Source organism: Spermophilus citellus (genome assembly GCF_964194105.1).
Source record: "Spermophilus citellus genome assembly, chromosome: 2".
Taxonomy (NCBI): domain Eukaryota; kingdom Metazoa; phylum Chordata; class Mammalia; order Rodentia; family Sciuridae; genus Spermophilus; species Spermophilus citellus.
In genome coordinates, this window is record NC_138183.1 from 219,998,051 (window position 1) to 220,023,322 (window position 25,272).

A 25,272-nucleotide genomic window follows, 5' to 3' on the forward strand; every position below is an offset into this window, starting at 1 on the left:
TAAATTTCACAACAACCCTGTAGGCTACTTTCATACTGTATTTTCCAGACAAAGAAGATGAACTTTGAGAGTTTCTCAGTTTCTGAAGATCATGCAGATGGTAAATATTGGAATTCACATTTGAATCCAGATCTCTCACATTCAAATCGTGAGTCAGTAACTTTGAATCAAAGTCTCTAGCAAATGGAAATTGCACTCTATCTCTACTTGAGCTTAGAAAGCTTTCAATGAATGAATGTCAGAAATAAAGTAGATGAGTATGGGGGAAGAACTCTTGGCTAACAATCAGTTCATACCATTCTCATTGACCAAAATGTTAATAGAAGTTAACAGAGCTGAGGCTGACATAAAAGACTAATTAGACATGGGCTACATTATTTAAATTATAGTAGTGAACTAGCCCACCACGAAAGAAGGGACCAAATCACATTTATAATATTATGTCTAATTCAGGATACTCACACTGTTATGGGGTATCAGCACACTTGAACACATGATACAAAGATGAACAGAGAGGGTGGTCAGGGGTCTGGTACTCATAAAACCTGGCATAGGATGGAAGAAGAAAGAGGATACTCGGCCTCAAAAAAGCTTAGCACAGTTGCTGTCTTCATGGACATTCCCAAAATTTCTGTATTGTGTAACATAGAATTGGGGGTTTAAAAAAAAAAGGTGACATGGGAAAATTGTGCTTTAGCATTAAGAAAAGGTTTGGAGTAGTAAGAAACTATCTGCTCCATAGAGATGTGTGCTGGGTAATTGAAAGGGATAAAGAGGGTGTTTTATAAATTTTTTGTGGATGTTATAATGGGTAACCAGAGCAAGGACAGAAGGTGAGGCTGACTCGTTTTCCCTGCCTACCCGAAGGGAGTCTAGGATGATAATCTTTTTTTCCTGAGCTGCATCAGTACTCACTTTCTTTCACTGAACAATTCCTTTCCTCAATGTCTGGAGTCAAATTGTGTGGGTGATCCAGTTCTGACAGATATTAGCTATGTGATATTGGGCAAATAGTCTCTGGTCTTGTGCCTCCTCTTCATCTCTAAAATGAAAATAATAGAACATATTCTATAAAGTTGTTGTAAGGGTTACATGAAGTCATCCATATACAGTGCTTAGAAGAATGCCTGAAATCGTAAGTGCTTCATAAACATTAGCTCCCGTTGTTTAAAAAATTATTCATTGTGTACTGTGTCACCTCACCGTTTTACGTGTTCCTCTTGTTTACTCCAGTTATCTGGTCATTCTTGTCATGAGGATGAGCATATAGACTATCCTAGGTACTTAATAGTCCAAAAGCAAAATGTGTTGCTTTCCTTTCAAGCAGGATAAATTTGTTTAGATGTCTCATTTATACTTTCTGAGGGATATTTTTAGAGTCTGATGGGATTATTACCTAGAGAAAGGGTTTGATATATTTCTCCATCTTCCAAAATACTAAGATGTGCTCAGACACAATACCATTTTTAAAGGTGACTTCTAGTCTCTAGTCATCATTAGGAAGTAAGCAAAGACTTATTAAGGATTTAGAAAGTATAGGTTTTCTAAAAACCCACTAGGTACCATCCTTGGACTATATACCTGGGGATGAGTGGGGGAGAAAGAAGCAATATTGGTGAGGAAATAAAGATAAATGGCTTGACCCCCATGGTTCATGAAGGACTTATGATCTAGAGAAAGGTGGAGATGAAGTCCTGCCTGACCCAGCCCTACTCCACTTCACCTTATCTAACACACTCCCTCTGGCTGCCTCTGCCCTAATTTCAGTGACTGAGTTTCTCCAGAAAGCTAGGAGATGCTCCGTCTCTCCCTGTCTCTCCTGCTTTCACATTCTTCTCCCTTTTTCCTTTGTATGAAGGTTTTCTCTTACTCCTTGGCATTTGGTTTAAATAATTGCTCTTCAACTTGGCTTTTCTTGACTGACACATGTAAACAAGTTTCCCACTTCAACCTCAACCATTGTTTTTTATTGTTATTGACCCCACTGGTTACACTTATAGCACTTGCCAAAAAATGTATTTTTATTCTTTATGTTTTTCCATCTGCTTCTTTGTTTATACAACATTTTCCCCTCACAAACGCAGCTATCACATCTACTTTGTGTGTGTGTGCACGTGCGTGTGTGTGTGTGTGTGTATGTGCATTTGATCTCTTGCCCCAACACAGCATTTGATAAATATGTATTCAGTATAATTTCAATATCATGAGGTAATCACTGGGACTGAGGTATGTACCAGTGCTGGGAGGCCAGCGGATACAGGCATCTAACCCACCTTTAGCAGATTCAGGAGATTTCCAGAAGCAGGGCATTGCAGAGGTTTTTGGTGCCCCTCAGCACTCATCCTACACAAGCCAGCACCTTCCAACTGCAAAACTGCCACTTGCCTTCCCTGTATGGGGGAGCATGCTCAGCTTGCACATAGGGAAGACCAGAAAGACCCAGGAGTGAAGAGTGGGTGTTTGGGCCTCTGCATCTCCTTGCACCATAGCTGGGACACCCAAGAGTATAATTCTGCAGTCACTCTATAAGTCCCACAGTGCTGAACTCATTGCCAAAAGCCATAACCCACTCACTGAAAAACTCTTTCCACAGGCTTTCTACTCTCTTGCATCCCCATCTCCTATTAGTGCTTCCAGGGCTAACTCTTTAATAAATTTTTCATCTTTGAATCCTCCTCTCAGGAATACCTCAACCTAAGAGACAACAAGTAGCCAGAATCTTGAAAGACACATAGAGTTCCCTGAACACAAGGTGAAAGAATATCCAAAAGAAAGCAATCTTTCAAATAGTGCTGGAAAAGAGAATCAAAGCCCTATTTCCTTCCTTTCAGGTGCCTTTTCTCTAATAGCAGTCAGATTTTGGTTTTGGTAGGGCCCTTCCAAAGTATTCCTAGAAAAGACAGTACAAGATTGGCTGATGCTCTTGATGCCATTTCAGAGCCAGAAGCTGAATTCAGTTCAGGTAGACAGAAGGTCCTAAACCCCTGAAATAACATATTGCAAACCAACATGCTGTGCTCATAAATTTTTAGCTAAATAACTTCTTTGTGTCTTTTCCTTTTTGAAACATAACTCAGGCCCCTGGAATGTGGTACTTAACCCTCAGAAGGAAACCTGTACAAATGGTTCCTTGAAAGCCAGTATGTAGCCTGTTCATAAATTTTATGATGTGTGAAGCACATGTTCAAGGAAGTATTTATTAGTAAGACCATAAGTTAAATTAGTAAGGGTGGTTCATACCTTAAATATGCCGTCATTTTCCATTCAGTTCATGTATTCAGACCCAAGCATGAAACTTAAATTTGTTTTTAATGTATTCTCTTGACAAATGATTTACTCTAGTCAGATGTATTTTCTTTTGGCTCCCCTGATAGTTTGGTTTTGCAGTTGGTAGGAAATAGGAAAATGTTCTTAAATTATTCTTTCAAGGTTAAAGTTTTAATATTGTGTGCAGATATCACAGAATAATTTTCCCACTAGAGTTAATGAAATAGAGTACTACTACTTCTCTCTGAAAATTGGAGTTTTATATTCAAGAGAGCATGATGATTTTGGAAACTGGCTAGTCACAGGACTATCTCTGAATGTTTGAGTGGTTCATATTCAGTAATAGGTTCTGTGATAAGCTTTGTCCCTTGGTTTTGGATTTCTGCAAAGCTCCTGCAAGGGCATTCCAAAATGAGAGCTATGGTTACAAAAAATTAGAAGTTCTACAGAACTTAAAAACTATTGCAACTGTATTCTTGACATTAACATTCTGGAAACTGTAGGTTATTTATAATGTGGTCTGTGCTATATATTTTATTGACAGGCTTGTTTCTTTACCAGAGTCTCTGATATGTAAATATGCTTAATTTTACATATCTAAAGAGTAACATTTATTACAAGAATCTAAATCTTTCCATATTGCTAAAATTAAAAATAGTGGAGTTTGGTGTGTATGCATTATTTTATAATGGAAAAAAATAACTCATATATAAATAAAAATTCTTGCAAAGGTGTTATAAAAAGTATACTCTCAAGAAAAGAAAAAAACATGCCATAAATATATATAGTATGTTCCTTAAACAGAGCTTTCTAAAATATACAAATAAGTCATAACACAAACCCAAAAGTTTTAAAAACAATTAGATCTTGTGAAAAAACTTTTAAATCTCTGTTTATTATATCTTACTATCACACAGTCACTGAAACTCTCTGAAAGGTGATACTGGCCTTAAATAAAACCAAAAAGGAATGGATCAGTGAAATACATTGGCATGAATTAAAGAAGCTAAAGTTAGCTGATTTTTAAATGTGCAGAGCTTTGGCTCATTTCACAAAAGGTAAATAGTGATGTTGTTGCAGGATTATGCAATGAGCCCTATTCCTAATGTTTTCTCTGCATTTAAAATTCTGACAGGGAGCCAAGGTTTATCGTTAAATGCCCATGCTCAAACAAGTTCAGACAAAGTGTTCCTCATTTAACTTGCCCTACTTTCTGTATTACCTAGTAGACTTCCTTTATAAAGGTAGGACAAGCTATGGACATTTAGAAATAGGATTCAAAAATGCCTATGATGATAGCACTTCAATGTATCAAGTGTTTATGTACAATTTTTGAAATTACAGACCTGGGGACCTGTCACCTGGATTTGACCAGCTCTGCAAATCATTAGCTATGTGCCTTGGACATCTAGTTCCTTTGTTCTAGCATGGAAATTCTGAAAGCATCCACCCCATGTATTTTTTGTGGAGCTAAAAAAAAAAGTTTGTAAAACTTGTAGCAGTGGGATTGGTCTTAGAAAATATTCAGCAAATATTAATATTTTTATTGTTATTATGGGTCTACTCTGTGCCAGGCATTATGTTAGACACCTTGCATAATCTCATTGCATCGTCACAAAAGACCTACAAGATAAATATAATTGTCCCTAATTTACAAATTAAAAAACTGAAACTCAGAGAAGAGCCCAAAAAACTTGCTAGTAAGAAGAAGAACAATGAATAAAACCCATATTAGGACATCCAAGTTCTGTCCATGTCACCAGTCATATGTGTCAATTTAAATTTAAATTAATTAAAATTTAATAAGGTAAAAAATTAGTTTTTCAATTCCATTAGCTGGATATCAAGTCTCAACAGCCATTGGTTGCTAATAGCTATGGCACTGGATGGTGCAGATAATAGAATTCCATGAATTCAGAAAGTTCTAATGAACATCACTGTAATCTATACCAGTCTGTCTAGACTGACTTACAATAGCAAAAAATGTGTTTTCTAAAAATTATAGTAAATTTTTGTTAATAAGTTACAAAACCTTAGTGATAAAGATGATGCATTTGTTATAGATACACATATAGACAGTAGCTAATTCCATCCAACAGGCTGCAAAAGAATGGAAAACATGTATTTGCACAGATTAGCACCGTGCCAGAATACTAGAAAAATTCTCAGTGGTAGTTTAGGCAAATTTTTACCCAATGATAAAAACTAATGGTGATGGAAAATCTAAAGCCAGTATGAAAATGCCAAATGATTCTCTAACATTCATCCAGCTCTAGTACTATGTGGATCCCTAATTTTCTTCTGAGACTCACTAAGATAAAAATGTTCTCACATTTTCTTTTACATTTCTGAATAGAGTCTGTATAGAAATTAACTTTAGAAGGAAGATGGTGACTGGTTATCTACTTCCATAACACTGATATTTTCCCCAGGAAATTTTTCTTCTAGCTGGAAACCAAATGACCTTCCTAGACAGGCAGTCAATATGTAATATACATGACATTTATCATCTTCTTTTTGCAGATATTTTTGATTGACATCAGGTATTACAATATAGGACTTAAAATGCAATGAGTAAATGGGAGTGGTAAAGCAAACAGCCACATAATTTAATATTCAAAACAAAGCCAAGTAGATTCCTCCTTTGAACAGAGTCTCTTTCATATAAAGCCAACTCTGTTTGACTTTAGAAGAAGAAATACTTGAGACATGAAGGAACAGACCTGAGTAATGTCATGCATGTAAAAGAATAGATGGCATTATAGAGAGAGTTTTAGATAAAGGTCAGAAGACCTGATACCTCTTAAACCTTCATCAACTATGGTATATATCCTATTGTGTTTTTTATTTATATATTTTTGTTGGTACATTATAATGGTGGTATCTGTTCTTACATTCTCATATATACACACAGCATAACAATATAATCTGGTCAATTTAAATCCTCAGTGGCTCTCTTTTCTTTTCCTCATCCTTTCCCCTGAACTCCTTTCCTCTACCTCTACTGGTCATACTGTGTTTTAATTGTTAGCTTTCATGTCTGATTCTCCCATAGACTGTGAGCTCCTTAAAACCTACTACCTATCCATAGTTGATTGTGACATGGTAAAATGTTGGATTTATTGAAAAGATAAGTGAACAAATAATTATTGGGTAGCTAATATGCTCAAGAAATGCCATACTACTCTCAAAAAAAAACAATTAAGATAATTATCCTGAAACCTCCATACCTCATGGTTTCTATTGCCTCATCCAACCTTCTCTGGTCTAATGCAACATGGCCCATGCTTTCCTTTGCCAAGGTGACTTGGTTACTATTTTGATTAGTCCCACAGAGAGTAAAGAGTTAAAGTGAAAAATTAGGAAACAGTAACTAGACATCTCTTTGACTTGCTAAGATGATATAGTAAGTCACTTGAGCCTTTAGAATCTCTTCAATACTAAAGAGAATTAATGCATCTGCCAGGTAAGCTTAGTTTGGAATTTAGATCTTGAAAATTCTAGTTCATTATGCAAGCTTTCATGATTAACAACCTAGAAACATTGGCAATATATGCATTAATCACTTAATTTGGACTTCCTGAATAAACTCACCTACTTACTCCTGCAAATGTCCTTATGCAGCTAACTGGTAGAAGAACAAGAAGAAGCTGCCCATATCTTTGCATTACTGAAGCTACTGATTCCTAAAAGAACTCCTACTTCTGAAGAGCCAGCCATGATGATACCAAAGAGAAAATGATTTATAATTCACAAGTACAAGTGGCACTGACCCATTCTTCATTCTTAAACCGAGGGCTCTAGGGTTGGTTTCCATAATGTAGTATATTCCTTAGTTAGAAAAGGGAGTGCTGCCCAGGATAATATTGAGATCATATGTTCTCATTCTATCACTTGTTAGGAAGGTTTGCCTTTCTAAGGCAATTTCCTTCCCAAGAAAGGAAGAAATAAAATGGATTAACTAGCGTTTGGTCCTTCCTGAATCAGTTGTTAGTATCTGAGTTGTTTCCCTTGGAAAAATTATATTTCCTCAGTGCTCCATTTCCTTTGGCAAAGCCTAGTTTGCAAATCAAATACTGTTTACATTTGTTTTTCATTATGTTTTCTCAGATCAACATTTTGATAAGTATTTAATCATCAGGAAGGAGAGGGTTAAGGAAAGGCATTTGACTTTTATATCCTGCATATCACCTCCAAAGCCATCTATGCCTCCCAGGAACACACCTTCATCTTTCCTTCACTATGACCAACTCTCACTGACTCCAAAGAACAACATGATCCCAGAGACAGTCTTATAGCTTTTAATCAGGTGAAATAAGAGAAAGAAAGGACTGTACCTACCCTCCTAACAGAATAAGCATACGCTGTTCTAGTCCACCATTCTGATTTTATCATCCATTTGGAGTTAAGAAATAGAACTTAGCTGTTAACACTCACAGTGTCTCAGAGTCACTTCTAAGCAGTATCCTGGAAGGGAATTTCTAAGAACATAGTTAAACAACATTCCCTCAATAAATGGATTATGCTGAATACTGATTATGTGCCAGACACAGTTGTAGAAGAGGCATATCATAGAATGGCATGGCTCCCAGGAAGCAAGGCCTGGTGACAGGCATTTCTGGTATAACTAGCATTTAGTAATCTCCATGATCAATCGAAGATCAACTCTAGTGACCTAGTCCCTTCTCTAAGGTTCCTGTCTTATATGAAACCAATGTAATCCCATATGATTTTGTTTTCTTAATTCACAGAACGTCAATACTGGGGTTCAGAGCTCCAGCTACCTACTCTAAGTTTTGAAGATGTTTTAAAAAATGATGAACATGCATACAAGTGGCTCTCCAGCCTCAAGAAAGTAGGCATTGTGCGACTCACCGGAGCATCTAACAAGCGAGGAGAAGTAACAAAACTTGGGAAAAGGATTGGTTTCCTCTATCTCACATTTTATGGGTGAGTTACCAAATGTTTTGTATTCTGCCATCACAAAGACAGTTTGATATATTTTCCAAAGTGGGTACTCATTTGGTTGAAAATACAGTAATGTCCATGATGTCTTAGGAAGTCACATGGAAAGAAGAGTCTAAAAGAAGGATTTCTCTGAGAATGACTAGAATTTTTAAAGAGCCCCAAAGCTCAAAGACCTCAGGTAACAAAGACATCAGGCTAGTTACAGGTAGTGTATTACTCAAGCTGCCATAACAAAATACCTCAGACTGGGTGATGTAAACAACAGGAATTAATTTTTCTCACAGCAACTGGAAGTCCAAGATCAAGGTAGTAACTGACTAGCTTAGTTTATGGTAGGGCTTCTTTTACTGGTTTTCAGCTGATTCTCTTGTTTATCTCCATGTGCCCTTTCCTCTGTGCATAGCATACTCCTACTGTTCCTTCCTCTTCTTATGTAGACAACAAGTCTTATTGGATTAGATACTACCCATAAAATCTTATTTAACCTTAATTACCTTGTTCAAGGCCCTATCTCCAAATACATTGGATGTTTGGGTTCCACAGATGAATCTGGAGGACACAATTAAATTCAAAACAGGTAGGATGAAAGATTATGTTTCTCTAAGACTTTTAAAAAGCACTCAACTTCATAAATGTTAAAGTTGATTAAAGTTCTACCTCTCAAGAGTTGGTACAAAATAACGTTGGATCCTAGGGAATTGAAACCAGCCACCAGATGTTGTAAAAAGATAAAATTAACATCCAGAAAATTGAGCCTATGTGCTTTAGTATAACAGGAAATATAATTAATTTTAACTTTGGAATAGGAAGCTATTTTCATAAGAATTTCCTACAAAGTAAAATTAAGTACGACATATCTGAAAGGTGGGGGAGTGGGTATAACTGAATTTCTAATGGTTGGGGTGAGCACCTTATGCAAGATGGATACCATTATTTTTGGACTCAGAACATTGGAAGTAGGAGAGACCTTCAAAATCCAAAGGTCGCAAACTGGTAGCACACAAGCTGTATTCAGATATGTTTGGTTTGGCGCACATGATGTTGAAAGAAAATGGAATTAGTTGTCAACACTTAAAAACTGGAAGTCTTTAAATTTATATGGATCTGCATTTTTCTTGAAAAATCAAATCTAGCAACAACTGAGCCCACGAGCCAGCATACGAACAGTCTGCCGGACACAAGTAGAGGCTGTGCCTGGAAGAGTTTGCCAAACACCACCCCATCCCAGGACTTAAGGGCCTTGCTAGCATTTGAATTTGCCACCCCAACCTAGAGTAAGACATTATTTTAGATTAAAAAAAGGCATCAGAAAAATTTAGTCAACTTCCTTTAATAAATAATGCAAGTTTATTAAAGGCAGAACACTCTATCTACCATGTTGAGACTTGAACAACCTAGTCTTCATCTCCTTCCTAAGAATTTGTTTATGCCATTAGTATATTTACATGATATAAAATTTTTTTGCATCCCCTCCATCTGCAAGAATTTGGGCTGCCATAAAAATTATATCACTAACAACAAAGGAAATAGGAGAAATATACTTGAAATCATTAAGAACTTCAAGTGTATTATTTCTCTAATTCTTACAAGATCTCTGAAATAGATATTACCCACCAATTCACTGATAAGGAATCTGGAACCCAAAGAATTCATTTGTAACCCAAGTAATAATAAAGGAATGAAGAAGTGTAAATTTGGGCTTTCCTCTTCATGTTTCCAATGTTAATATATAAAGAATGTACATGGTAAAGGTGTATTTGGTCACTATGATTAAACAAACCACTTCAAAATAAATTTATTTAATTTAGTTTTTATTTGCTAATAACACTTTTGGATATATTCCAACACATTGCACAATTTCATAACCATGAGCAAATTCAGGGGCTCTTTTCTGAAGTTCCCTAACTCCACCCATCCATCCGCCCATCTCACTAGAGCTCAGAATCTTAGCCCTGATTTATGATTTGTCTTTTGTTTTGTTTCTACAGGTCCTATAAAAGGACTGAATAACTTGGCCACTATCTAATATTGTGAAATTTATTGGAATAAATACTAAAGGTCTGTTGTCAAAACAAATCAGACCTCCTACTACTATTCCATTCCCTATACCCAGGGCTTTCCCATCTAACCAACAATGTTGATCTGCCCCATCTCACCTTCCACAGATGATCAGATTTCTTCCCAGAATCTCTCAAACAATACACAAGCAAAGAAATGCCTTTCTTGCCACATGACCCCTAATTCCACCAAGGATTACCAAAATGTCTTTTCTCTCTCTCTCTCTCTCTCTCTCTCTCTCTCTCTCTCTCTCTCTCTCTCTCTCCTCTTTTTCTCTTTCGCAATTTTTAATTCTCTACCTCAAGAACTTAGAGTTTTGTTGTTACTGCTGTTGTTTTGTTTGCTTTTTTTTTTTGCTGCTGTTGTTAAGAGAATGAAATATGTGAATATTTTCTCCAAAGTCATCCCTTTTTTCTTGTCCTCTTCAGAGTAATGTGGCAAAAAAAAAGTGATATTGAGATTTGGGTAATATGAGATTTAAAAGAATATCAAGGAATATCCCTTAGCATGCTAATGTCCCTTAATATTCTGAATTAGCTAAAAGAGGGGGTCTCAACCAGAACTGAATATTGAAATAACCAGTTTTTAAAATTCACACATCTGGGTCCTATCTCCAAAGATTTTTTTTAAACAGGGCTGATATTTGATCTAAGTAAATCTGATTTGATTTAAAAACCAAGCAGATGAGCCACGAGCAATGGCATGTGCCTTTAATCTCAGATACTCAAGAGGCTGAGGCACAAGGATCACAAGTTCAAGACCAGCCTGAGCAACTTAGTGAGACCCTGTCTCAAAACAAAAAGTAAAAAAGGGGTCTAGGAATGTAACTCAGAGGTATAGTGTCCTGGATTCAATATCCGGTGATGAAAACAAAAACAAAAACAAAAACAACTCATCAAGTGATTCTGCAAAGTTGAAAACCTCCAATTGAAAGGAAGGGTTACTTCAAGACAGTCAGGTCTCAATTGCAATAGAAGTTGGGTGTCTTACATTCTCTGAACTCTCAACTCCGTGCACTAAATAGCATGGATCAAGTTCTTCTTTCTATGTTGGTTGGTTATGTCTGGGCATGGCTTATTTTTATAACAGAATTGACACCTGCTTTAAACAAGGTCACTATCTTTCAGATATTGTTTCCCTATTTTAAATTGTCATACTCTTGTTTGAAAAGCAACTGGCTGATGAGTGAGTGAATGGAATAAATAAATGAAGACAATAAATAATGCAGAAGAGGGACTATCAAATATAGAAGAGGATTAGAGAAAGGAAAGTAAGAGCAATTTCAATGTAAACTTTGCTTTTCATGGAAATTTGTCAAGGAACTTTGTGAGGGTTCTTGCTTAGATGCCAAAAACAATAGTAGCGTGTTGTAGGTGTCAATTTCACATGCCTCCCTAGGGAAATGAATACCCATCTTGCACTTTTCCACTCAAATAGCTACTAGTTGGGGCTGGGGTTGTGACTCAGTGGTAGAGTGCTCCCCTAGCACGTGTGAGTGAGGCCCGAGGTTCTACCCTCAGCATCACATAAAAATAAATAAATAAAATAAAGATATTGTGTCCAACTAAAAAATAAATATTTTTTAAAAAACAGCTACTAGTTTGGAGAATTTTAAAAGCATGGGTCCAAAATGAGAAATGAGAATATCTATTTTTAGTTTTTGGCTGTCATCTCAATTGTTAAATGTTTGATTGGAAGAAAAAACAAATGTGATTCCAGAATTTCACGTAAAGGAGGCAAGAAATAAGTGTTTCATGAATAAATGCATTTCTAGATATTTTTAAAGAACTATAAAAAAGCAGATGAATACAATAATTATTAGAGCATTTCATAATCATAAACTTATGTTCAACTAGATCAAAATGGTAATAGATTAAGGAAAAAAAGCACACGTCATTTTCCACATCTGCGTTTTCTCAGATGCTTGTCATTATTTTGTCATCACATCATCTAGGCAATACTTTTTTCTTCATGCAACCATGTAAAATTCTTAGTAACCCTAATGCCTTGATGATGAAAGCTTTCCCAGAATAGAAGTAAAGAGCTAGTAAAGAAAATTCCACTCTCAAATTTGTTAAATATTGATCAGGAGAGTAGTATGTAAAAAAAAAAAAAAAAAAGTCTACCTTTTTAGAAGAATTTAAACCTTTCGTTTGCAGTAATGTAGTTTTTACAAAGTGGAGTAAAAATTTTCATCCCATTTCTTCCCCTTCCCACTTAAAAAAATGATAACAATAACTTTCGGAAGCCCTTTTGGGAAAGGTGATATTGGTGAAAAAAAATTATCTGAATTTTGTAACATGATTTAACCCAATAAGTAGTCACCATAAGCTATCTTCTATCTGTATACTGATATCTTCAATAACTACATCAAGAATATTTTCAAGTATGCATCCTACAAATTAAACATTCCCCCCACACTAAAAAAAAAACAAAAAAAAACAAAACAAAAAAAAAAACAAAAAAAAACAAAACAAAAAAAAAAACAAAAAAAAAACACTACAATTGCTCTCATAAAGAATTTTTTAAAAATACTTTGTGTTTGGGATTTTGTTCTAAAATAGGCCTGAGTCTGGAAATAGTGGTCTAATCCAGATCATGTCTTTAGTATTAACTCAATGCAAGGGGAGTTATCTGTCATGAAATTTTAGTGAAAAGGGAATGCATGTATGCTGAGATACTTAAGATTTCCATTGGGGCAAAACAATAAAAATTCTTTTCTTAACATTGTTGACCTAAGTCCTCAGTTCAAAAATCAACCTTACCAGCAACTCAAAATGACTCTTCTTCATCAAAAAGTCAAGTGGAAGAAAATCACCTTTCAACCTTAGCTAGAAAAACTGTTTTCTTCCTAGAATTGGACTCAGAAGTTCAGATTTGCTTTTTTTTTTTCTAAGAATGTATGATTGGCTGGTGCCAATGTCTTGGCTGGGCACAAGATCATGAGCCACCACACACCTTGTAGATTCAAACAGCAATTCTTTATTCCCGAACTCACACCGGCCTCTACACACGTTCTGGGGAAATCCAAGTTCTGCTGCTGCCCAATTCACCTACTCCATGAGGCTTTTTTCCAATATCCCATTTGAATCTCCCGAGAACTCAACGGGAACAAGCAGCAGGAACACCCTAATCCCGGCAGCAATAATCTTCAACCTCCAACTTCCCTAAAACCCCTATTGTCTTAAACCGGGAATGCCCTAAACCCAAGGACCAGGATACTTCCTCAAACCTGATCAGCTCTAAACCCGGATCCGCCTTGGTCCTTGAGCAAGGTCACCTTACATGCAATGTCAACAGTGAAATCCATTTAACATGGGGTACACTAGCAAGGAAATTTTGATGTGTCATTCCTACTTGGCAATGGCCCTCAGCATCTCCCCCCTTCTGATAAATTAAACAACAAGCAATGTGGCTTAAGGACCGTGCCTGGTAGGTTGTCCAATTCAACATATGGTTCTTACCCGTCATGGGAGAACTGACCTTTAGGCGTCAGCTTCCTGTCTTAGGTTGATACCACTGCAATCAGATCAACCCGTCACTGACTACCGGTCCAGCATTCAGCCATGCTTGTGGATAGGCCTATGCACCAGTGGGGGGGTGAGGTTCTTGCCTCACCTCTGTTGGCCCCCAAATTTAGCCTTGGTGCCAGTGGGGGGGTGAGGTTCTTTGCCTCACCTCTGTTGGCCCCCAAATTTTAGACCATCACTAGTAGAAGGGAGGAGGATACAGAAATGCCACGACACCAAGCCAATTGACGGCTCCTTTGGAAAAATTGCGTCACTGGTGACACCATCAGCAAAGATATGCCAGCATTACCACAATTAACATGGGGTGCGCTGGCAAGGAAATTGCATCACTGGTGACACCATCAGCAAAGATATGCCAGCAGTACCACAATTCGCTCACCAGATGATATTTCACAATGCATGCAACTGATATATAGTCCAGGCAAGTTCTGCAGGCATTCAAATCGGAGGAGTCTATCAATATGTCCATTTCCTCCCAAAGTAAACCAAGTCCTTGATTGAGCATTACTTGTTGAGTTATATTCATTGATGCATCAGTTTATACAGTTTACTGTGATGGCTATCATAGAAGCTGTAGTTTGGTTTTATCTTAGTTTTCACCGGCACTGGGATGAAGATGGGAATTCTGGCAATGATGCTAAAGAGACATTATCCTGAACAGAATTATTAAATATAATGAATAGGAAAGGTGAAAGTAAACAAACAGATCTGTTAACCTCCTTTAAAAACAATCCTTAACATCTGTTTACCTAATTAAAATTAAACCATTTAAATCACGTGAATAAAAAAAATTTGGATCCATTTTTTCATGAGCGCTCCTCATATATGAAATATGGACATACACACATACAGACATACAACACAAAACAGTGCACACATAACATACAACACATAAGACAATAAAGGCCTTGTAGCTTTAGCTAGGTGAAATCTCCATTGCAATGTTTAAAAACTCCACAGTCAAAAAATAAAACACAGTCAAAAAATAAAACTGATCAGAAAAACATTAACCTAGGTTTGTATGAGCTCAAAAATAAAATAGAACTTTATGATGTGGGAAAAATGCAATAATAAAATAGATATTGAAAAAAACACCTTGGTTAATCACTGTCGCAGATGTAAGAATAGCCAAGCTGGAGCTCTGGATATCAGCTGTTATGGATTTGAGTCAAATCATCTTCTTTTTCTGTAGAAATTGCTTTAGTTAATCTCTCTGGAATCCAAATCGGCTGCTGTCCTCCCTGTGGAAACAAACACAAACGGAACCCCGACTCCAGACAATAACTGGATCAGGACCTTTCCATTGTCCTGTTAGAATATCTTTCCAAAGTACCTTAGGCTTATGTACATTTTTCGGATACATATGTCTTTCCGCAGCACTAAGTCCTGATGAATCCAAATTTAGAAAGTTTAGAGTAAAAAGGGTTATTTTAAGTTTATCTTTGGGGGATATATACCCCTTTCCATTTCCCTCTTTTTGCTTTAATAGGTACGTTTTAATAGTTTGATGAGCTCTTTCAACTATGTCTTGTCCCTGTGGATTGTATGGGATTCCTGTTATATGAGTAATACCAAATGATGAGCAAAATTGTTTAAAAGAGGTAGAAGTATAACCAGGACCATTATCAGTTTTTAACTGTTTAGGAACACCCACAGTGGCAAAATTTTGTAAGCAATGAGCTATAACATCTTTAGTTTTTTCTCTGGCATGAAGGGAGCCCATCAAAAATCCAGAAGAAGTATCAACTGTAACATGTAAATATTTTAATTTTCCAAATTCTGGCAAGTGTGTGACGTCCATCTGCCAAATATGGTTAGGTATCAGTCCTCTAGGATTGACTCCAAGATTAACTTGTGGTAAAAAGGTCACACAATTTTGACATTGTTTTATTATATGCCTGGCTTGTTCCTTAGTTATTTTAAAACGCTTTTGTAAAGTATTAGCATTAATATGAAACCTTTTATGAAAATTTGTAGCTTCTTCTAGTGTAGAGAAAATATGTACGTCATGTGTAGTTTTATCTGCTAAATCATTGCCCAAACTGAGGGCTCCAGGCAATCCTGTATGTGCCCTAATATGTCCTATAAAGAATGGATCTTTTCTGTCCCCGATTAGACTTTGTATAGTGGAAAACAAAGAGAAAACAGTAGAGGAAGGGGAAATCCTACCACCATCTTCAAGGGATATAATAGCATTAACTATATGTTGACTATCAGAAAATAAATTAAATACAGAATCTTTGAACATCACAAAAGCTTGTAAAACTGCATTAAGCTCTACCTTTTGAGCTGATTGTTTGGGTACTAAAAATGTAAAAGTTTGATCAGGGGTAACTACGGCTGCTGTGCCATTATTAGACCCATCAGTGAATATATTTGGAGCATTCATGATAGGTGTTTTCCTTGTCATTTTAGGAAAAACTACAGGATGCTTAGACCAAAAAGACAACAAAGGATTCGATGGTAAATGATTATCAAATGAAACATTAGATTTACACATGATTATTGCCCAAATATTTAACTCATTAGCTAACTCATCAATTTGATCCATAGTATATGGAGTAATAATTTTATTGGGAGAAATTCCAAACACTCCCTTTGCTGCTCTTATTCCTTTGAGTATTAATTGTCCTACAGCCTCAGGATACCTAGTAAGAATAGTGTTAGGAGAATAAGATAAATGTATCCACAATAATGGACCTTCTTGCCAAAATACTCCTGTAGGAATATTTTTTGTTGGTAGTACAATAAATAATAAAGGCAAACTTATATCAATTCTATCTAGATGCATATTTTCCATATATGTTTCAATAATTTTTAATGACTTTCTAGCTTTAGGAGTTAACATTTGGGGTGAATTTGGATCTGATGGACCTTTTAGAATATCAAATAAAGGTCCCAACTCTCCTGTTGGTATGCCTAGATAAGGCCTTATCCAATTTATGTCTCCCAATAACTTTTGAAAATCGTTAAGTGATTTGAGTTGATCTACTCGTATTTGAATTTTTGGTGGACGGACCATGGTTGAGGATAATAGAACTCCTAAATAATTAATTGAAAAATTTAATTGTACTTTATCTATTCCTATCTCTAGGTTATAATTTTTTAACAAGTTTGTAAGTGTGGCAAAACATTCCAGCAATATGTTTTTATCTTTATGTGCTAATAATACATCATCCATATAATGAAATATTTTTAGTTCAGGATTTTGATTTCTAAGTGGCTGGATTGCTTTATTAACATAGATTTGACACATAGTTGGACTGTTAGCCATACCTTGAGGGAGTACTTTCCATTCATATCTCTCATCAGGACCTTCATGATTTAATGCAGGGATAGTAAATGCAAAACGTGGACTATCCTCAGGATGAATTGGGATCGAAAAAAAACAATCTTTAATATCTATAGCTAAAACATGCCATGTTTTTGGTAAAGCAGACAATTGAGGAATCTCTGATTGAGCAGGTCCCATAATAACCATCTCATTATTAATGGCTCTTAAATCTTGCAATAATCTCCATTTACCCGATTTCATTTTGATGAAAAAAATGGGAGTATTATGGGGAGATACGGAAGGTTGTAAATGTCCTTCCGCTAATTGTTGTTTGACCAGATCATGGGCTACTTGTATCTTTTCTTTAGTCAGGGGCCACTGAGGAACCCACACTGGTCTTTCTGATTTCCAAGTAATTTTGATTGTCTCAGTGGCCCTTTCTGAAAATCCGACCCATGTCTGTCTGTTCCTTGATCTAATTGAATTGGTGCTGCTATACCTTGTTCTTGTTTTCCTAATCTTTTTTCTTTCCTAACACCTTGTCTAGCCCTAGTAGTGGGCACATTAGGATTGATGTTATTTGTTAACATCAAACCTAGTTGATCTAGGACACCTCGTCCCCATAAATTTATGGGAAGATGATCTAATACATATGGCTATTTAGTTCCTTCATATCCTTCAGGATCCTTCCAATCTAATACCATAGCACTTCTATGGGGATTTGTTGCCACTCCTAGGCCTCGAAGCGTTTGAGTGGCTTGTTGTAATGGCCAATGTTTTGGCCATTCTTGAAGAGATATGATGCTAAGGTCAGCACCTGTGTCCAGCAGCCCATTAAACTCATGACCCTGAATATTTAGTTTTAGCATCGGGCGAGAATCTAAATCTAAAGACAACATAGCCCAATCTACACCTGTGGAGCCTAATCCCTTAGAACCTCTTTCTACATTACAACTAGAGAACTTATTATGTAGGCTGGGTATTATTAACAACTGTGCTATTCTATCTCCAGGTGAAATTACTGATATACCTCCTGGAGAACTAGCTATAATTTTTATTTCACCTACATAATCGGGATCAATTACCCCAGGACTTATCATAAGTCCTTTTAATGTAGAAGAACTACGTCCCAATAATAAGCCTACTGTTCCTTGGGGAAGAGGTCCTTTTACTCCTGTAGGAATGATTTGAACTCCCATCTCTGGAGTTAGTACTGCTCTGGCAGGGGCGCAGATGTCCAACCCTGCACTCTCTCGGGTTTGTCTGATGAGGGATTTAATGGACAATGTGTCCTGGGCACCACCCTGATGGTGTTGCTGGGTTCCTCCACTGCCCCGTATATTTGTGGTTGTGGGCCCCAGAGCATTGGGCCCCCCAGTCCGTTTTTTGGCAATGAAGCCTGATGCCTTTCTCCATGATATTGTGGGTAAATACCTGATCCTTGTCCATTTTTTGATAAGGGAGTACCTTCTATGGTGGTTTGAGAACGGCATTCATTAGCCCAATGTCTCCCTCTACAGCATCGTGGGCAAATACCCGGTATTCTATTCCTTTGATTTCTAGTTTTGTTAAAACCTCCTCTTATGGGGCAACTCCTTTTAAAATGTCCTGTTTGTTCACAATTATAGCATGTTTCTGGCCTGGCATCTAAAGCCTGTTGTACTGCAGCTGCCAAGACTTGCCCTTGTTCATTAATATCTCTACATAATTTAATGTATGTATTTAAGTCTTCATGTCTCCATGGTCTAATAACCTCTCTGCAGCAACGATTTGCTTGGTCATAAGCCAGTTGTTTTATTAATGGCATTGCTTGATCTGTATCCCCAAAAATTTTGGCGGCTGTTTGAATAAGCCTATCTACAAAGTCAGCGTAAGGTTCATTAGGTCTCTGTATTACCTTAGATAGCTGACCTTGTAAATCTCCATGTCCTTGTAAAGTCTTCCATGCCCTAACTGCATCTGCAGCAATTTGTGCATATATAGCAGGATCGTATTCAATTTGTTGCCGTTGACCTTCATAAGGTCCTTTTCCTAACAGCATATCTAGATTTCTTTGAGGGTAACCGGCTGCTGCATTTCGCCTAGCTGTCTCCGTGCAAAATCCCTCATTGGCAACCTTCCATAACAAATATTGTCCTCCATTTAGCACAGATTTACACATGGTAGCCCAATCTGCTGGCGTCATGTCCAAGTTAGTAATGGACTCGACCATGCTTACCGTGAAGGGAGCTTGAGGACCATAGGTTATTACAGCCTCCTTTAACTGCTTCACTGTTTTAAAATCTAAAGCATGGTGAATTCGCTGCCCTCCTACCTGTTCAAGTACAGGGCATGCTAATCTTTGAGGTCCTGTCTCAGGATCCCACTTATCAACTATGGGGTTTGAGGGCCACTCAGCTGTCTCCATCGGTGGGGCTGTTGGTTGAATTACGCCCTCTGGTAATAAAACGGAGTTAGTAACAGCCTCTTGTTGTGGCCTTTTTCCTAATAACCCCTTTTCCTTTAAATTTTCTTCCTCTCTCTGACTAGCTCGAGAGACCTTCTCTTTTGCTTGATCTAAAATGTCTTTCTCCATGGTCTAAATCTCTAACAATTTACTTAACACCTTTTCGGTTTCTTTTTTACTAATTTCTAATCTTCTATAAAGATAACGCAACCCAATAAGATAACACAAAACAAAACCGCAACTGAATGAAACAAAAACTGAATAAAAATTCGCTGTATCAATTTTCTCTTTCTCCGGGCTGACAAACTTCAAACCTTGAGCTAACCATTTTTCCCAGTTTGCCTGAGAAATTTCTAGGGACAGGCAGCTTGAAACAAAAACGAAATAAATCAAAACAAGAACACATTGTTTTTTGAAATGGTCACCCATTCTCTCGCCTTCCCTCAGGGGCGAGGAATTTCACTTACCTCCAAGTTTCAGACATTCCACGTACGGACCACCAACTGCCAATGTCTTGGCTGGGCACAAGATCACGAGCCACCACATACCTTGTAGATTCAAACAGCAATTCTTTATTCCCGAACTCACACCGGCCTCTACACACGTTGTGGGGAAATCCAAGTTCTGCTGCCGCCCAATTCACCTACTCCATGAGGCTTTTTTCCAATATCCCATTTGAATCTCCTGAGAACTTGACAGGAACAAGCAGCAGGAACACCCTAATCCCAGCAGCAGTAATCTTCAACCTCCAACTTCCCTAAAACCCCTATTGTCTTAAACCGGGAATGCCCTAAACCCAAGGACCGGGATACTTCCTCAAACCTGATCAGCTCTAAACCCGGATCCGCCTTGGTCCTTGAGCAAGGTCACCTTACATGCAATGTCAACAGCAAAATCCATTTAACATGGGGTACGCTAGCAAGGAAATTTTGATGCGTCATTCCTACTTGGCAATGGCCCTCAGCAGGCTGGTGCAAGCAATTTGCATTGTTAATACATGGTTAAGCACAGAGCTTGAGTGCTGAGAATAATGGAGTGAAAAATGAAAATGTTCCTTCTGAAATGTTAACTTTAAGAATCATATGAAGAGGGCAAGAGACAGTAACAAAAGGGGGTAAAAGAAAGTAAACATACAGATCTTGGTAATTGTCAAAATTTTATCTTGTGGAGCATTACACAGAAACTGGACAATGGCTGAATAACATTACTTATAAGGCCACAAGCTGTCATAGAAAAATATAAATAAATACTTTAGAACACTTCTTTCCAAAAGTTTGGGAAAGAATTGAGGACTGAACAGCCCATAGCATCTGCATTGCATTACTACCCAGAGAGCTGTCCGCAGAACCAACAGGGAAACAAGTTTAATCATGGCTTTACTGAAAGCTATTTGTAGGTGAGAAGTGGACTTAAGCTCTTCATGTAATTTCCCAGATCTCTCTGATCCTCTTCCACTGAGGACTCTCCTCTTTCTAAGGGAGTGTTTTAATACCTGTCTTGCCCTTTGAGGCCCTCGGAGGAAAGTTTGCTGGGAAATGTGACCACGGCTGCCCAGTTTTGCATCTGTGTGAGTGCCTTGAGCATCCTTCATCAGATGAATTTTTAAAAAGTCAACAAAAATGTTTCTAGTGGGCTGTTTGTCAACTAGCACAGCCAGACCAGTTACAAATTAACAATATTGAAATTGTCCCTGGGGAGGACAAGGATATAGGCTTTCCAGCATCTACTGGATTTTTGCTAGCATTTCTGAAAGATGTTTGAAAGCCAGCCCAGCAGCATTTTACACATTAGGCTGTATTAGAGATCAAGGATGTCTAAGTGAAAAAGATTCTTAGTCCTTGGCCCATGGCCCTTAGAAATTGCTCCCACCATTAGCACTGCCTCCAAATCAACTGAAATAGCTTCTTGCTTGTTATACATGTTACCAGAAAACATTTGTGAAGCATGGGGATAGAATGGGAAAAGAAAACCCAAGTTTACCCATTTTGTTGAATTTTCTAGCCAAGAAATTTCTTGAGAAAACCACGCAGCCCTCTTGAATAAAAATGGCCTGAGGGTTATGGAAAAAAAAAACTTAGAAGCAATTCAGACTTGGGAAGAAAACAAAGGAGACTTGTCTGAGTTCTGAATTTGGTTGCAGTCCTACCCAGCTTTGTGAAAAGTTTATACTGGGACATCTGAATGACTTGGTTTAAATATAGTACTGACATATACTCTGTGAGTAGTGTTTATTGTACCATAGTGTTTGAGTAGAGGGGAAATCTTTAAAATGTGTGTTCTAGTAAGTATTAGGGTTTCTTAAGCAGAGTAACAAGCCATGTTCTTATAGCCATCATGAAACCCAGTTTACGTTATCAGCCAAGAGCCAGTCTCTGGGGGTTCCCTTCATGGGGTTAAGTTTCACAGTAATTAATGCAGCTGCCAACAAAACCACTTAAGTATGAAGTCATCTCATGAATGGGAGGAAAAATAATTTCTGTCCCATACTACTCTGGAAATCACTTATGGAGGTTTTTGAGACAATTGTTATGGTATAGATGTGAAGTATCCACCAGAAGCTCATGTGTGAGACAAGGCAAGAGATTTAGAGGTGAAATTTAGGGTTATGAGAGCCTAATTAATGCATAAATCCAATGATAGGAATTAACAGAGTGTTAACTGTAGGCAGGTAGGAAGTGGCTGGAGGAGGTGGGTCATTGAGGGCATGCCTTTGGGGTATATTTTGTCCATGGTGAGGGGAGTCTCTCTGCTTCCTGGTGCGATGTCCCAAGATGCTTTCCTGTGCCACACACTTCCACATGATGCTCCATCTCAGACCCCAAGCAATGGAATTGGCCATCTAAGGACTGAGGCCTCTGAAACTGCGAGAGCCACAAAATAAACTTTTCCTCCTGTAATTGTTGTTGGCAGGTCTTTTGGTCGCAGCAGTGGAAAAAGCTGACTAATACAGTAACCTGTTGAGGCAGTTCTTCTCCAGAAGTCCGCTCTGGCTCCCATTATCTCCTTTATTTATATTGTGTGCAGCCAGGACAGGCGACTGTCTTTGGAATGGGAGAAATAATTTTCCACTAAGCACCTTTTCTCTACTAAGTATCAAGCTCAGCTCTTTCTTTATAGTCATTATCTTGAATCTTCAATTCTTTTAAGAATCATTATCCCCTTGCTGAGAAGCAGATTTTTCATTTGAATCCAACCCATTTATTGATTCTTGATTTTACTTCTTGCGCTTTAGGAGTCTGGTTAAGGAAGTCAGATCCCAGGCTGACGTGGTAAATATTTGGGCCTAATTTTTTTTTTCTTCTATTAGGCACCTAAGTCTTTGATCCACTTTGAGTTGATTTTTGTGCAGGGTGAGAGATAGAGGTTTAATTTCACTTTGCTATGGACTTCCAGTTTTACTAGCACCATTTGTTGCATAGGGTCTTTTCTCCAGTGAATGTTTTTGACACCCTTGTCTAGTATGAGATAACCGTATTTCTGTGGATTTGTCTCTTTGTCCTCTTTTCCCTCTATTTGTACCTCTATTGGTCTACAAGTCAATTTTGGTGTCAATACCATGCTATTTTTGTTACTATGGCTCTGTAGTGTAAAGTCTGGTATTGTGATGCCTCCTGCTTCACTTCTTTTGCTAAGAATTGCTTTAACTATTCTGGGTCTCTTTTTTTCCAAGTAAATTACATGAATACTTTTTCTATTTCTATGAAGAATGTCATTGGGATTTTAATAGGAATTGCATTAAATCTGTATAATGCTTTTGGTAGTATGGCCATTTTGACAATATTAATTCTGCCTATCCAGGAGCATGGGAGATCTTTCCATCTTCTGAGGTTTTCTTCAATTTCTTTCTTTAGTTTTCACTGCAGAGGTCTTTCACCTCTTTTGTTAGATTGATTCCCGAGGTGTTTTGTTTTGTTTTTTGAGGCTACTGTGAATGAAGTAGTTTTCCTAATTTCTCTTTCAGTGGTTTCATGGCTGATATATAGGAATGCATTTGATTTATGGGTGTTGATTTTATATCCTGCTACTTTGTGAGAAGAGAACCTACAGTTTGGGAAAAAATATTTACCACATTCACCTCCAATAAAGCATTAATCTCTAGGATATATAAAGAACTCAAAAAACTTAACACCAAAAAAAAAAAAAACCAAATAACTCAATCAAAAAAATGGGCTAAGGAAATGAACAAGCACTCCACAGAAGAAGAAATACAATTGACCAACAAATATATGAAAACGTGTTCAACATCTCTAGAAATTAGAGAAAAGCTAACCATCTCACTCCTGTCAGAATGGCAATCATCAAAAATACAGGCAATAATAAATGTTGTCAAGGATGTGGTGAAAATGGTACACTCATACATTGCTAGTAGAACTGCAAATTGGTTCAACCATTATGGAAAACAGTATGGAAGAGATTCCTCAGAAAACTGGGAATGGAATCACCATATGATCCAGCTATCCCACTCCTTGGTTTATACCCAAAGGACTTAAAATCAGCATACTATAGTAATGTAGCCACATCAATGTTTATAGCAGCTCAATTCACAATAGCTAGACTATGGAACCAACCTAGGTGTCCCTCAATAGATGAATGGATACAGAAAATGTGGTATATATACTCAATGGAATATTACTCAGCTTTAAAGAAGAGTGAATTATGGCATTTGCCAGTAAATGGTTGGAGTTGGAGAATATCATGCTAAGCGAAATAAGCCAATCCCACAAAACCAAAGGGCAAATGTTTTCTCTAATATATGGATGCTAATTCACAATAAGGCAGGAGGCACTAGGGAAGAATAGTATCACCTTAGATTAGGTAGAGGGAAGTGATGGGAGAAGATAGGAGGGGATGTGGGGATAGGAAAGATAGTAGGATGAAACAGACATTATTACTGTATGTATATATGTGACTGCAATGACCAATATGATTCTGCAACATGTACACTCAGAAAAATGGGAAATTATATCCCATTTTATGTATAATATATCAAAGTGCATAAATGCATTCTACTGTCATATATCACTAATTAAAACAAATTTTAAAACTTAAATCAAAAAAAGAATCATTATTTCCTTTTTATCATGAGGCAGAAGAATCAGGAAAACCTGATTATATCCTAGGGTTACATGACTCAACAGGCTGAAGTCTTTCCCTTATGTGTGTGTCTACATTACTCTCTTAGCAAATTTCAAGTATACACTATTATTAACTATATTTTAAGAATATTAACTATAGTCACCATGTTTTACATAAGGTCTTTAATATTCATAAGAGAAGGTTTGTGCTTTTTAACTAGTATTTCTCCTTTTCTTCCACCTCTAATTCAAGGTAAACACCATTCTATTCTCTATTACTATGACTTCTATTGGCAAAATGTAATATAGTACAGGGAAAATCACACAACACAAATGCATAGCTTAACTATTATAAGGCAGACACTCTTTTTTTTATTTACTTATATATGCCAGTGGAATGCATTACAATTCTTATTACACATAGAGAGCACAGTTTTTCATATCTCTGGTTGTATACATAGTATATTCACATCAATTTGTGTCTACATACCTGTACTTTGGATACTAATGATCGTCACATTCCACCATCATTAATTACCCCATGCCCCCCCCTTCCTGTCTAACCCCTCTGCCTTATCTAGAGTTCGTCTATTCCTCCCATGCTCCCCCTCCTTACCCCACTATGAATCAGCCTCCTTATATCAGAGAAAATAT

The 25,272-nt window shown here is 37.2% G+C and overlaps 1 protein-coding gene across 1 annotated transcript in view; it reads left to right on the plus strand.

Moving 5' to 3' along the window:
- Positions 1-25,272, plus strand: part of BBOX1 (gamma-butyrobetaine hydroxylase 1) — a 72,231-nt gene that overhangs the window by 22,634 nt on the left and 24,325 nt on the right. Inside the window, exon 5 of the mRNA XM_081282708.1 lies at positions 8,019-8,217. Within this exon, the coding sequence (XP_081138834.1) occupies positions 8,019-8,217 (199 nt within the window). The remainder of the gene's footprint in view (positions 1-8,018; positions 8,218-25,272) is intronic.